This window comes from Corvus cornix, chromosome 4A, assembly GCF_000738735.6.
Source record: "Corvus cornix cornix isolate S_Up_H32 chromosome 4A, ASM73873v5, whole genome shotgun sequence".
Lineage (NCBI taxonomy): Eukaryota > Metazoa > Chordata > Aves > Passeriformes > Corvidae > Corvus > Corvus cornix.
In genome coordinates, this window is record NC_047058.1 from 2,318,206 (window position 1) to 2,330,430 (window position 12,225).

Sequence of the window (12,225 nt, forward strand, 5' to 3'; positions counted from 1 at the left end):
GCAAATCCACCCCCCTGCTACCTCTGCCATGTTCTTACCTTCCAGGTGTACCTGCATTTGCTCCAGGTTCCCTGAGCTGATTGAAAGTAAAAGTCAAGTGGTATGTTCAGTTGGATCAGTGGTGGAAATGTAAATGTCTGGGATGTTGCTTATTGAACTAAGCTGAGTTTGAGCTGGGAAAGGGTTGGATTAGAGGAAAGGAGGAAATTCCTGGTCAGACTTGGAGTTGTGGGGTGTGATCACTGCTGTCACAGGTCTGCTTAAAGATCTGTTCCACGTGGAAAGGAGGAAGGGAAAGGGAAGGTTTTGGGAAGGGTCTGGTTCTGAAGGGAAGTTTATAAGGTGTGTTAATTGTTCAGATGGCCATTAATTCCCTGTGTCCATCACTTTGGCTTGGACTGAGAACTGGCAGTTGGATTTAGGGTTCTGTGCTGCAAAACACAGTGGCTGTTCTGGGTAATGAAGGTAAAACACCAGTAAAATCTTGGGAAAACCTGCTCCCTCCTCTTCACTGGTCTCCAATGGTAGTCTGTTACTGCAGTGCTTGGAAGACCCCTAGTGTCATTCCCTGGCCTTCTCCAAAGTGGGATTGCACAGTCCTTGGGAGACGCTTTCGACCTGGGGACAGGGATGCTCGGCAGATTGGCAGCGTCTCAGATCCTGTTCCCAAAAGTACTGGTGGCATGTTCAGGGTGTAGATGTGCTGAGATGGGAGTTCCTGCCTGCTGGCAGGTGCTGTGCCCCCAATCCATGGCATTCCATGGTCCACCTCCAAGACCAAGGTCATTTCTGTTTTCTAGTGGTCGAATACTCCCTTGAGTCCTTGGTTGTCATTTTTGTGAAGCTCCTCATGAGTGTTGGGATGGAGGTGGCTCTGCTGTTATAGCTCCTGCCTGGACCAGAGCTCAATCCCTCCTCCCAGCCAAACTTCCCACCTGGATAAGCTCCTTAGCATCACTGGTGTTTCTGGATTATAGAACAGCTTTGGGTGGCAAATGCTTTTGAAGGTCCCTGTTGGGTCTGAAAACCTTGGTGAGGATCCTTGGGTGCAGATTGGAATGAGGGGGAGTTGGGATTTCTTATCAACTCCAGAGTGAAGGATTATGCCTCTGGGATCTTGGGCTTCAGGATGAACAGCTGGAAGAGCAGGAATGTGGCTGGAGTTGGGAGGGAAGGATGAGAGGGATGAAGCAACAGGGACCAGAGGAGTTCTGGGCACCTTGAAGGTGAGGACCAAACTGGAGCTTCACACAGAAAAAGCTGATGGAAGGGGCTTGTTACGGTGAGGAACCCGCTCCAGAGCCCTGGAAAGGATTCCCACAGCCAGCTGGGAATACCAGGTTTGGGGAGGAAGGTGGGTAGTCCAGGTTATCCCATCTCTGCTCTACCTCTGGTGCTCCCCGTCATGGTATTGATCACATTCTGTGAGTTTTGCAGGCAGGGCTGTGGCCTGTCCTGCAGACAAGACATGGTGTCAAAGTTCTGTCACGTTGAAATGGGAATTGTTCCCTCGTTTGCTCCTTGCATTTTTATGAGGAGCAAGAAACGATGACAAAAACAATTCTTAAAATATGTTGAATGAGGTTTCTTTTCAATAAAGAGAAGCTACTCCGCGAGCTTCTTTCTGGGCTGGTGGAATATTAATTATCTACTTGATCATTTCTTTTTGCACCACGTGTGACCAGAGGCGAAGTTCTGGAGGACAATGGGGCTGGATATTCAAGTAGCTGCTCCTCTGAACCACAGGCTGAACTTGAGAGCACCAGAAAAACAACAATATTGCTTGCAGAGAATGCTGCAGCAGAGCCTGGGCTGGTTCTTAGGCTCCTCACACTGATGATCTCCCAAACTGCAAAGGAAGAGGGAATTTGACTTTAAAAATCCTGTTCAACACTTGTGCAAGTGGGTGAATTCATGCTTGTTTTCTCAGGTGCTTTAAGACATTGAGCTGTGGGTTTCTGGATGAGATCTTTGGCTGGACTTGCTTTGTCAGGAGGAATTGGGAGCTGTTGGAGGCAGAAAATCTTTGGGGTTTTTCTCACATTTCACCCAAAAGGCTTCGTGCACCTGAAGGTTTGAGTGTTTTTCCCAGTTTTGCAGGAGGGAGACTCTTGTTCCTCCTACCAACTTTGCCTAAGGACAAAATCCACCTTTTGTGCAACATTGTGTAAGCTGGGTTGTATTTTTCCACTTCAAGCTGTTTGACCATTGGAAATACATTCCCTTGGTGTCCAGTGGCTCTTCAAGAGACTTTTGGCAAGGGCCTGGAATGACAGGACAGATAATATTTTATTTTATGAAAAATGATAATGCCTTTCTTTCTTTATCCTTACTTGCATAGAGTGTGGAATGTCCATCCTGCAAATGAGTTTGAGTGACCACAGGCCCCGTTATTTTGGGAGTTCCCACTGTGCTCCCTTGGCATCCATCCTCCAGAAGCTTTGTCCAATGTTCCCAGGCAGGTTCTGCAGGGAAAACCGGCTCTGTGTGCCTTTGTTTTGCTTTATTTTGCCCAGAGAAACCAAGGCAGATCCGATTCCCTCTGGCGAGCGGTGCCTGCGCTATTGTTTCCCAGGTTATTTTGAGGAATGGCTTCCCCTGGGATTTTTCCCGTGTTGGCTTTTTGACCTTTTTGCATCCTAGAGTGATTCTCTTGATTAAACCCATGTTGTTTCTAAAATTAAAGGTGATTTGAGGGCTTTAGGTTGGAGGAGGAGGGAAATGGGGATTGTTCAGACTGTGCAGGGAAAATACCTGTTCCCAAAAAAGAAGCTGCGTGTGCTGGACTCCTCAAAAATTCTTCAGCTCTACAAGTGCAGAGGCTGAGAGAATCAGTTCTCTGTGACTTTGAGGATGAGGAGTTTCGGTGAAATCATGGACTAGGTAAGAATTCCTTTTAGAATTCCCCAGAAGGTGCCAGAGCCAGGGTGCCCTATGAGCCCAGGGGTGATGCAGAGGTTTGGGTGGGAAGGGAGTGTAAAGCTCATCCCATCCCACCCCCTGCCACGAGCAGGGACACCTTCCACTGTCCCAGCTTGCTCCAAGCCCCATCCAACCTGGCTATTTGGACACTTCCAGGGATCCAGGGGCAGCCACAGCTTCTCTGGGCAACCTGTACCAGGGCCTCACAGGGAGGAATTTCTTCCCAATGTATTACTGATATCTTGTGAGGGCTGAATGGAAAAAGCATCCGAGCGGTGCCGGCCACGATTCCCAGCCGGACACAGACGGGCCCTTCATGGCCGAGCCGGCGGCCGAGCATCCCCCGACCTCGGGCAGCTGCAGCCCTGGAACAACAGAGCCCTTGAGTCCCAGAGAAGGACTTGGCCTTCGGGAGCTTGGATGGCTGCAAGAGGCTTGGTCACCCTTTCCCTGCCCCTGACCTTGCCAGGGATCTGAGCATTCCCTCCATCCCGAGCCAGACCCCTGACCCCTCCTGCCAGTCACTGGAGGGTCAGTGCCATTATTTGCATAATTCAAAGCACTCTGGAAGGTGTTCCCTAGGGATAGGCCCCTCTCTCTGCTCACACCGGTTGTGTCCATTCCCAGGTTGAGTGTGGAGTGCTGGTGTGTCACTGCTCCTGGAAAACACCGTTTCATGGGAGTTGTCCCAAAGCAGCAGCTGCTGTGGTCACAGTTAGTGTCACAAGCTGCTTGTATGGGTTTATTTCCTAAGTAAAAGGTGTGTTTTAATCACTCACCCTCACTGTCATTTCTCTTTCTGACTAGAAACACAAAGTTTAATGGACAGATGACTTTTAGCCAAAATTTAGTGTTTTTCGGAGTGGTCAGTGACAAGTGACATCAGATGGAAACCTGGAGCAGAGCAGCAGAGTTGGGGTTGTTCGGCCTGGAGGAACAGCCTCTATTTCACTGCATTCTGTAAAACTCCAATGAAAATCCAGGCAATAACAGCATTCCAAAGCCACGCTGAGGATTTCATTGACATTTTCACCTGAATTATAAAGCAATTTGTTCCTTCGGTTAGTGCTGCAGTGTTTCAGCGTGAGTTAAATAAGGTGTTTAAAGAAGAATTCACTTGTTCTCATGCCTTGCTCTGCTCTGGTGTGTCAGAGAAGGTGCTGGTGGTGCCTGCAGGAGCATCCTGCTCCGGTATTCCACACCTGGGGCAGTGCAATGGGATGTGGGAGCTTTGGAAATGTGGGCACAGGGAGCTGTGCCCCGTGTTCTTGCCCTTTTGTCCTTGTTGCAAACGGGAGCCTTCAGCTCTCCATCCAACCCTGTAACTGGCCTCCCTCAGGCAGATAAGTTTTACTCATCGTTGCTTTTTTAGGGATGTTTAAAAGCCTGGTAGGGAGACTTTGGGAAGCTGATCCCAGGTCATCCCACAGGGTTTCGGGCTCCTTTCAGCTACAGCATCACTGCAATGACAAACACCCAGGAATTTTGCAGACCCACCTGCACAGGGACAGAAGGAAATAGCAACAGTTTGGGAATCTGAGAAACGCTTTGGAGGGTTCTTTTTGGGAAACCAGAGAGTTTCCAAACGTTTCCATTTGTGAGACTGCACCGGAGCTTGTTGGAATAAAGTAAAATGCAGATGTAAAATCTGAACGGAGGCCTGGGATGCTGACTTTGGGAGGGGAGCTGTGCCTGGGAAATACCTTGGGAATGCTCAGGGAGAGGGGAGGTGAGAGCCCTGGGGCTTGTGAAAAGCCAAGGGCCTTTAGCGATTATTGCTCTTCATAGGGACTTTTATGGGCTGGAGCTTAACGAGCCCGGCAATTCAGGGGAGGTGTTTGTTCTCCTCTGCCCTTTCAAAGATGCTTTTGATGCCCCAGGTTTTGTTCTCAGAACAATGATGAGCTCGATAACCTGTGGGGCTGCTTTTTGAAGCCTCCTGGATCTTATCTTGGGCTGTGTTTGGTTTTGCTGTGTATTTACAGCTTAAATAACCACCATCGGGTTCCTTCAGCAAGAAAACCCCATCCTGGTCGGAGCAGCCCTGGCTGTTGGATGCAGTAACGCACAGAAGGTGTTTGGTCCCTAATTGGTCTTTGAATTCCCTTTTTTATGAAGTGGAAATAACAGGAAAACGCCGCTGGTGATGAGCTGGGATTCTGGTTTCTAACCCCGAATTCCAATTTCTGGGTGGGGATGTTGATCTGTTAAAGAGTTTTTAAGGCAGCAGCAATTTTTTGCTGAATAACAGGTCGCTACATAAAATTTTTGCCTCTTGGCAAAGCTCGTGTTACAAATGTTGCTGTATGTTTAAAGTGTTAATTTATGTGGCATATTGGGTTGGATTTAAAGGTCCCTGAAGACCTTTGAATCTCAGTAGCTAATGAGGCTTGCAGAGGAGAGCTTGAGAGAGGAAAAACTTACTGGCAGTGAGTAATGCTGGAGAAAGAGCTCCAGGATTGAGCAAGTTTAGCAGAAAAAAATTAGGAATTATCGCATCGGCCTTTGAGGTGTTTGATTATTTCCAGCCATAGATCTCCCTGCAGCCCTGGCCTGCAGTCCCCTGTTCCTGGGGGAAGGGTTCTCCGTGCTGAAACGCCTCAGGAGGAGTTTTCCCAAGTCTTAGACTGCATCCGAGGGGACACATCTCCTTGGGATGAGCTGAGATCCGTGAGCAGCCATCTCGCGTCTCCTGCTCTATCCCTGACGGGAAGGATTTGGCATTTAGGCTCCAATCTCTCAGCCTGGCTAGACCAGCCTTGCAAAGGTGTTTAAACTTGTCCCTTTTCTTGCAGCTGGCCTTGCTGAACTTCTTTCACCCCGAGGAGAAGCTGCACGTTGGAGAAGAGGGGAGACGCGTCCGTCGGAATAAAAGGAGTAAAGGCAGCGAAGGGCCCGACGGTGAGTCCTGCTCAGCTTCTCCCTGATTTTGGTTCCCTCCCAGATGAGGAATTCCAGGAGTTCTGATGTCTGCAACTGTAGGGCTTGTGTGAATGAATGCTGTTTAGGAGTTCCATCCTTGACTCCTCAAACTGTGATCATTTAAGGCTTTAATTTGTACTTGTTTGCCTTTATTTGTTGTCCTGCACACCCGGCTTTGCTTAAAATCATCAAGGAGCTTTTCACAATCCAACAAACAGCTGGGAACATCTGCATCCCAAACTGGTGACTGCTCTAAGGGGGTTTTGCGTTGCTGTGTAGTCTCAGGTGGGGTCAAAGCCCGTGTGAAGGGAAGGCAAAGTTGTACAAAGCTTGGATTAAAAGAGCAGAAAGGTTCCTGATTTCTTTGTGAGGAATTTGATTTCCAGTCCTGGCTTTCCATCATTGTCATGACACAAAGACAGGAGCATGAACTCCTGGAAGAGCTCCTGTGCTTCCCTACTGCAGGAAAGCACAGATCCCCTTTTACAGGAGAGGAGAAAGGACTGGATGCCAGGGAAAGCAGGACAGAACTGATGGAGCCATGGTCTGTGTGCAGCTAAGCCCGAGTGCTGACTCCGTTATCATTCTAGTTTTCCAGCCCAGCTCCGTGAGTTTCCCATCTCCCCTGAAACCTTCGCAGTTTCACAGTGGAGAAGCATTTCCCTGTGGCTCTGCTCCAAGAAAGAGCTTGGTGAAACTCCCTGGATTCCTCTTCCCTGGAATGCTGACAAGTCTGATGCATTTGGTACAGACTCCCTGAGTGATTCCAGCCCAGTGTGGGCCATCAATTTTGGAGCCGGTGTCTCTCTGGTGCTCAGATGGCTCAGGCAGCGTCCCAGTCCTTTTCCCAGTCTCCTTGAAATCTATCCCAGTGTCTTCACAAGTCACTTGTGTAGTAGCAAGTTCCCACTGGAGGCGAGCAGTGTCGACGGAGCGCTGCCGGCAGATGTTGGGAGGGATTAACTTCATCCCTCAGGCTGCCTCTGCCTTGCCAGATGTGCAGAGAGCTGCTGAGGAGAGAAAGAGAAGCTCAAGGTTGGTGTCTGACGAGGGTTTTGCTCATCACTCTTGTGCCCATTGTTGGCCTTTCATGCCTGGCAGTCCTTTCCCGGATTTCCTTGCTGTTCCCTGGATGCTCAGAGTTGAGCCACTCCAGAAATGCAGAGCACTTCCACCACTTATCCAGTCCCAGGAAGGGAATGGAGCTGGGGAAGGGGCTGGAGCCCCAGGAGCGGCTGAGGGAGCTGGGAAAGGGGCTCAGCCTGGAGCAAAGGAGGCTCAGGGGGGACCTTGTGGCTCTGCACAAGTCCCTGACAGGAGGGGGCAGCCGGGGGGATCGGGCTCTGCTCCCAGGGAACAGGGACAGGGAGAGAGGGAACAGCCTCAGGCTGGGCCAGGGGAGGCTCAGGTTGGATATCAGGAGGAATTTCTTCATGGAAAGGGTGGCCAGGAACTGGAAGGGGCTGCCCAGGGAGGTTTGGAGTGCCCATCCCGGGGGGTGTCCAAGGAATGCCTTTTCCAACCTCACTGATCCTGTGAGTCTTACCTGTGTCTTTTTGAAAATCAGGGATTTTGACCCCACAGGTGATGGAGATGGGGAAAACTGCCAGAGTGACAGGTTGTGTCCCTCTGGCTTTGGCAAGTGGTTGCCCTGTGTTTGCCCATGGTGGTTCTAGAGCTGCATTTAACAAGTGGGAGCTGTCAGGGCGGGGCTTGACCTTGTAACAACCATAAAATCGAGAAGCAAACAGAGCCACGGCCTTGGGGAACTCACGCTGTTTGTTTTAGACCTGCGTGAAGGAATCTTGCTGTCAGAGCAGGGCAATGAATCATTAAACTAATAAATAAAATCATGTCATGGTCCTGATAACACCATTTTCTTCGTGAGTTTCGCAAAGGGAAAGTTGATCAAATCTTTGATCTCCAAAGAGCCTCCCAAAGATAAAAGTGGCTGAACTATAAATTCCCAGAAGGAAGGAGATGTGCTTTCCACTTGAGGCCTTGCTAATATTTGTCTGGAATTAATTTTATGAACTTTCAAGTGCTTTTACACATGCAGGGAAAGACCAAAGTGATCCGAGCGTGGAGGCTGGGGTTGGAGGGAGGCTGCTCCGACCCTTCCCAGCTCTTCCAGTCCTGCTCATCCTGGTACCAACGAGGGGCTGGCTTTGATGATTTTTAAACATCAGGGAGAACATGGTTCCTTTCCCAAAAGCTTTTTCTTTTTGGAGGATTTGCTTTCAAGCCTTTTTGCTGTGCAAGAGGCAGGTTCGGGACAGGGCAGAGCTGGTTCCGTGCAGCCAGGGGAGGGTGATGGCCCTGGCTGTGCCCAGAGCACGGAGCCACAGGGATGGAACATGGGAGCAGCAAAGCTGCTTTGGTGCCTCGTTGTTAAAAAATGCAAGGAAAATTGTGTGCAAAGCCATCAGCTGGATCCTGTCACTCCCCACATGACTCTGGAATTTCAGGGGCTCCTCCTTGGAGGACTCTAGTTTCAGCCCTTTGACCCCTGATATGTTTTATGGTTGACTTTGCTTAATTTTGGGTTGTGGCTCTGCACCCGTGGTGCCCTGGGGCCACTTAAAGCAGCCGAGGTCGTGTCCTGGCCCGGGTCCCTCTCCTCATCCCTGCAGCCCTGGGGCATCCCAGGGGATCACTGGGGGCTAGTGCCTGTCTCAGTCCTGGGATCATCATCTTGAAGCCACTTTCCAGTCCATGTCACCAAACCTGACTTCTGCACAACTTTAAAACCTGCCACCGATTTTTCCAGCTTCTCAAGGCCCAGGATTATCCTTTTCCACTCTATTTTTCCTGCCTCTTTTCTCCTCAGTGTTCCCATCTCCACCTGCCACTTCATTTCCATTAATTCCCTAAGACCTGCCCCTCTCCAATGCCTCTTCCCGATTTTCTCCTTTCCCCCTCCTTCCCTTTTGCCCTGGTGTATTTATGCTGCCGTGGAACCGCCACTGCTCCCAGATGAGCAAATCATTCTGGAGCTGCTAATTAGCAACAGTTGTGCTAAAAGGAACCATCAAGGATGTTAAATTAGTCCACTTTTAAATAAACTGGGTATGAAATGTTAGATCTCTATTCCCAGAGTGCCAGTAAAAATGCTGCTGGCTCTTTGCTAACAAAGCCAAAATCTGGGAGTAGCATGGTTGTAACTCCAGAGACAATTCCGTGCTCTGGAGGTTAGAAATAATGACAGAGCATTTACAAAGCAGATGTCAGTAGGACTCTTTAAAAAACATTGTTTTAAACAAATAAAATAGTTTCTTTTTCTCCTACTTTCATCTCTGTTCCCAGTTAGATCCCTGCCGGGCTGCGTTCCTGATTTCTGGGGTTTTTTCGCATTTTGGGTTTGGGGTTGTTGGTTTGTTGGTTTGGTTTTTTTTTTTCTTTCCTAGATTTTTTTCATATTGAGCTTGGTGAGAAACATCAGGGGTTGTTCTCCAGGCTTTGATTGGGAGCATGGCAGCTGGGAAGAGGCTGAGCAGATGGCTGGCCTTAAGCTGACAACAATTTGGTTCCTACTACTTTGGCAGTTCTTCCTGCCGAGGAAAGTCCTGGAGGAGAACTCCAGCGCTGCAAATGGCTTTGGCTGGAAAGGAAAATGAAATGCTGGGGAATTGAAAGCTCTTCCCCATCCATGCTCCTACCTGGAGCTTTGGAACTGATGCTCCAGCCACGTGGGTCCAGTTTCACCCTCTTAGGACTTGCTCAGTGGTTTTAGGGTGATTTCAGTGTGGTTTTAAGATGGTTTTAGGGTGGGTTTAGAATGGTTTTACAGTGGTTTTAGGGTAGATTTTGGATGGTTTCTGGATGGTTTAGCAGGTAGGTCATACCAGAGCCTGGCTTTTGGAGTGGTTCTAGGGTGGTTTTGGGGTAGATTTTGGATGTTTTCTGGGTGATTTAGCAGGTAGCTGATGCCAGCCTGGCTTTCAGGGTGGGTTTAGGAGGATTTTGGATGTTTCTGGGATGGTGTAGCCAGTGGGCTACAGGGCTGCCAGCCTGGCTGGGGGTACCTGGCTCCCCCTGGACAGCCCCCAGTCCCACAGGTGCCCTGTCCCAGCCATCCCCCTTTCCCGACCCGGCAGCACTGACGATGCAATAGGACTTTTTTTTCCGTGTTTTTTTTTTTAATATCCAGCTCACAATAGCAACTTTTCCTGCCGGCTTCCTCTCCTGTGGAAAGGGCAGGTTCGTCCCTCTGCCTCCAGAACAATGGGTGCCTTTGTGTTGGCCCCGTGCAATTCCCAAAGCCCCGGCATTCCCAGAAACACAGATGGATGCAGGGCGATAGAGCCTTATTGTGCTCTGAAACCATGGTGATGAGCACGCAGTAAATACTGGACATTTCCTGGATCCTGGAGCACGGGAGACGCTCCCAGAAGGAAAGGCTCACCACAAAGTGCTTGTTCTTACTGATTTCCCCCAGAATTTCTCAGTGATTTCCCCCTGAATGGGAGAAATTGGGAATAATGTGATGTCTTAATCTTTGGGGATAAATTCATCCCTTTCCTGGGATGTTGCTGTCAGTATTTGTTATTACTGTGATGAAATTAAGGCTGCATCTTATTTACATATCCCTATCTCTGTGTTATTCCCAGGCTTATGATAACAGGGATCTGTTTAAAGTCTTGCCCCTAAAAACCCAGAGTGTTGTTTAGGTGTCAGTTCCAGCCCTGGCACAGGTTGCCCAGAAAAACTGTGGATGCTCTTGGAGGTGTCCAAGGCCAGGCTGGATGGAGCTTGGAGCACCCTGGGATAGTGGAAGGTGTCCCTGCCCATGGCAGGGAGCAGAATGGGATGAGCTTTAAGGTCCCTTCCAACCAAACCACTTTATGATTCCGTGATTCTCTAACTCCTGGAGCCCAGAATTCCTCACTGAGCTCTGCTATGTTGCTGTCCCAGTTGGATGTTAAATAGGAAAAGCTGGGAGAGGCACAAGCCCAGTTGTGTGGTGTCCAGGGTGAGGAATTGTCCCAGCTCACAGTGGAATAATGGTCGGTGTGTCCTGACCCATCCACAACCTCCCTTTGCCCCCTGGCTTCTGAGCAGCCCTTCCAGTTGGGGTCTGGATTGTTCCAGAAGGAACTCTGCTTCATTATTCGGATGTTTACAAAGCTGTGATGAGGTGCTGCTGATCTGGTCCATCCCTGGCACTGCTCTGGGCATGTTTGTCCTTCCCTGGCTGGGATGAGGCCGTGGGGTGGCCACTGGGAGATTTGGAGTTGCTGAGGATGAGAAGGAATTCTCTGGTCATTGTCACCTCGGTGGCACTTTCAGACACTTGCCCTGACTGCACTTGTGGGTGGATTCTGAGCTCCCAGGGGCTGTGCTTAAACTTGACCAGAGCTCAGCTCCTTTTCCAGCTGTGCTTTGAGCAGCGAGCGACATTATTGGAAGTGACTGGTGATTCCGTCTGAATTCCACTCCTGAGACCCTGGGGCTTTTCGGAACGCCCCGGGTCAAACACTGAGCTTCAGGAATCTCACAGAGTTCCTTGTGTTACAAAACAGGGCAGCACTAATGAGAGGAGAACAGATGTTCCAGAGGGGCAGGAATGTGGCTGCAGCTGAGCCCTGAGTGCAGCTGAGCTGCACCGAGCGCTGGAAATGCCGGACTCCTCTGGAAGCTGCTGCTCCCTTCCCGCAGCGTGAGAGGCTCCATTGTCTCCCTGCTGGAGGATTTGCAGCTGAGCTTTGATTTCGATGAAAAAGCCCTCAGCCAGGGAGGTTCTGCAGGCTCAACACATGCTTCAGGCCTGTCTGGTCGCTCCAAGTGGAGGAACTGGTGCAGAGCTGGATCAGATCCACCTTCCCCACCTGAGGCCCCCCTCAGGTCCTGCCCCAGCAACCACAGGGATCCTTCTTCTGCAGATTTTGGGATGAGTAAGCTTGTTTTTCTGGCTGGGGGTCATGGCAGGGCTGAGGGGATCTCATAATCCATACATGTATCTCCAAGGGGTGTCAGAGGATGGTGCCAGGCTCCAGGACAAGGGGCAATGGCCATAAACTACAACACAAGAAGTTCCACCTCAACACAAGGAAGAACTTCTTTCCGTGAGAGTGGCAGAGCTCTGCAACAGCTTCCCAGGGAAAGTGTGGAGTCCACCTCTCTTGAGACATCCCAAACCCGTATGAACATGTTCTTGAGTCAGCTGCTCCAAGGAGTGACCCTGCCTTGGACTGGATGATCTCCAGAGGTCCCTTGCAGCTATCCTGGGATTCTGTGAACAGCCAAACCTGGAGCTGCTGCTGTGGTGGTGGCAGCTGTGATTGTCCTCACTGTGCCCTCTCCGGCCGCTCACCGGAGCCCTCTCGGCTGTCACAGAGCAGCTGCACCAGCCCAAAGACAGGCCCAGAGCTGCAGAGCTCC

General features: G+C 50.1%; 1 protein-coding gene across 1 annotated transcript in view; it reads left to right on the top strand.

Moving 5' to 3' along the window:
* The window catches only part of EDA (ectodysplasin A), a 62,517-nt gene that overhangs the window by 31,149 nt on the left and 19,143 nt on the right, over positions 1 to 12,225 (top strand). Inside the window, exon 3 of the mRNA XM_039572223.1 lies at positions 5,718 to 5,823. Coding sequence (XP_039428157.1) covers positions 5,718 to 5,823 — 106 coding nt within the window. The remainder of the gene's footprint in view (positions 1 to 5,717; positions 5,824 to 12,225) is intronic.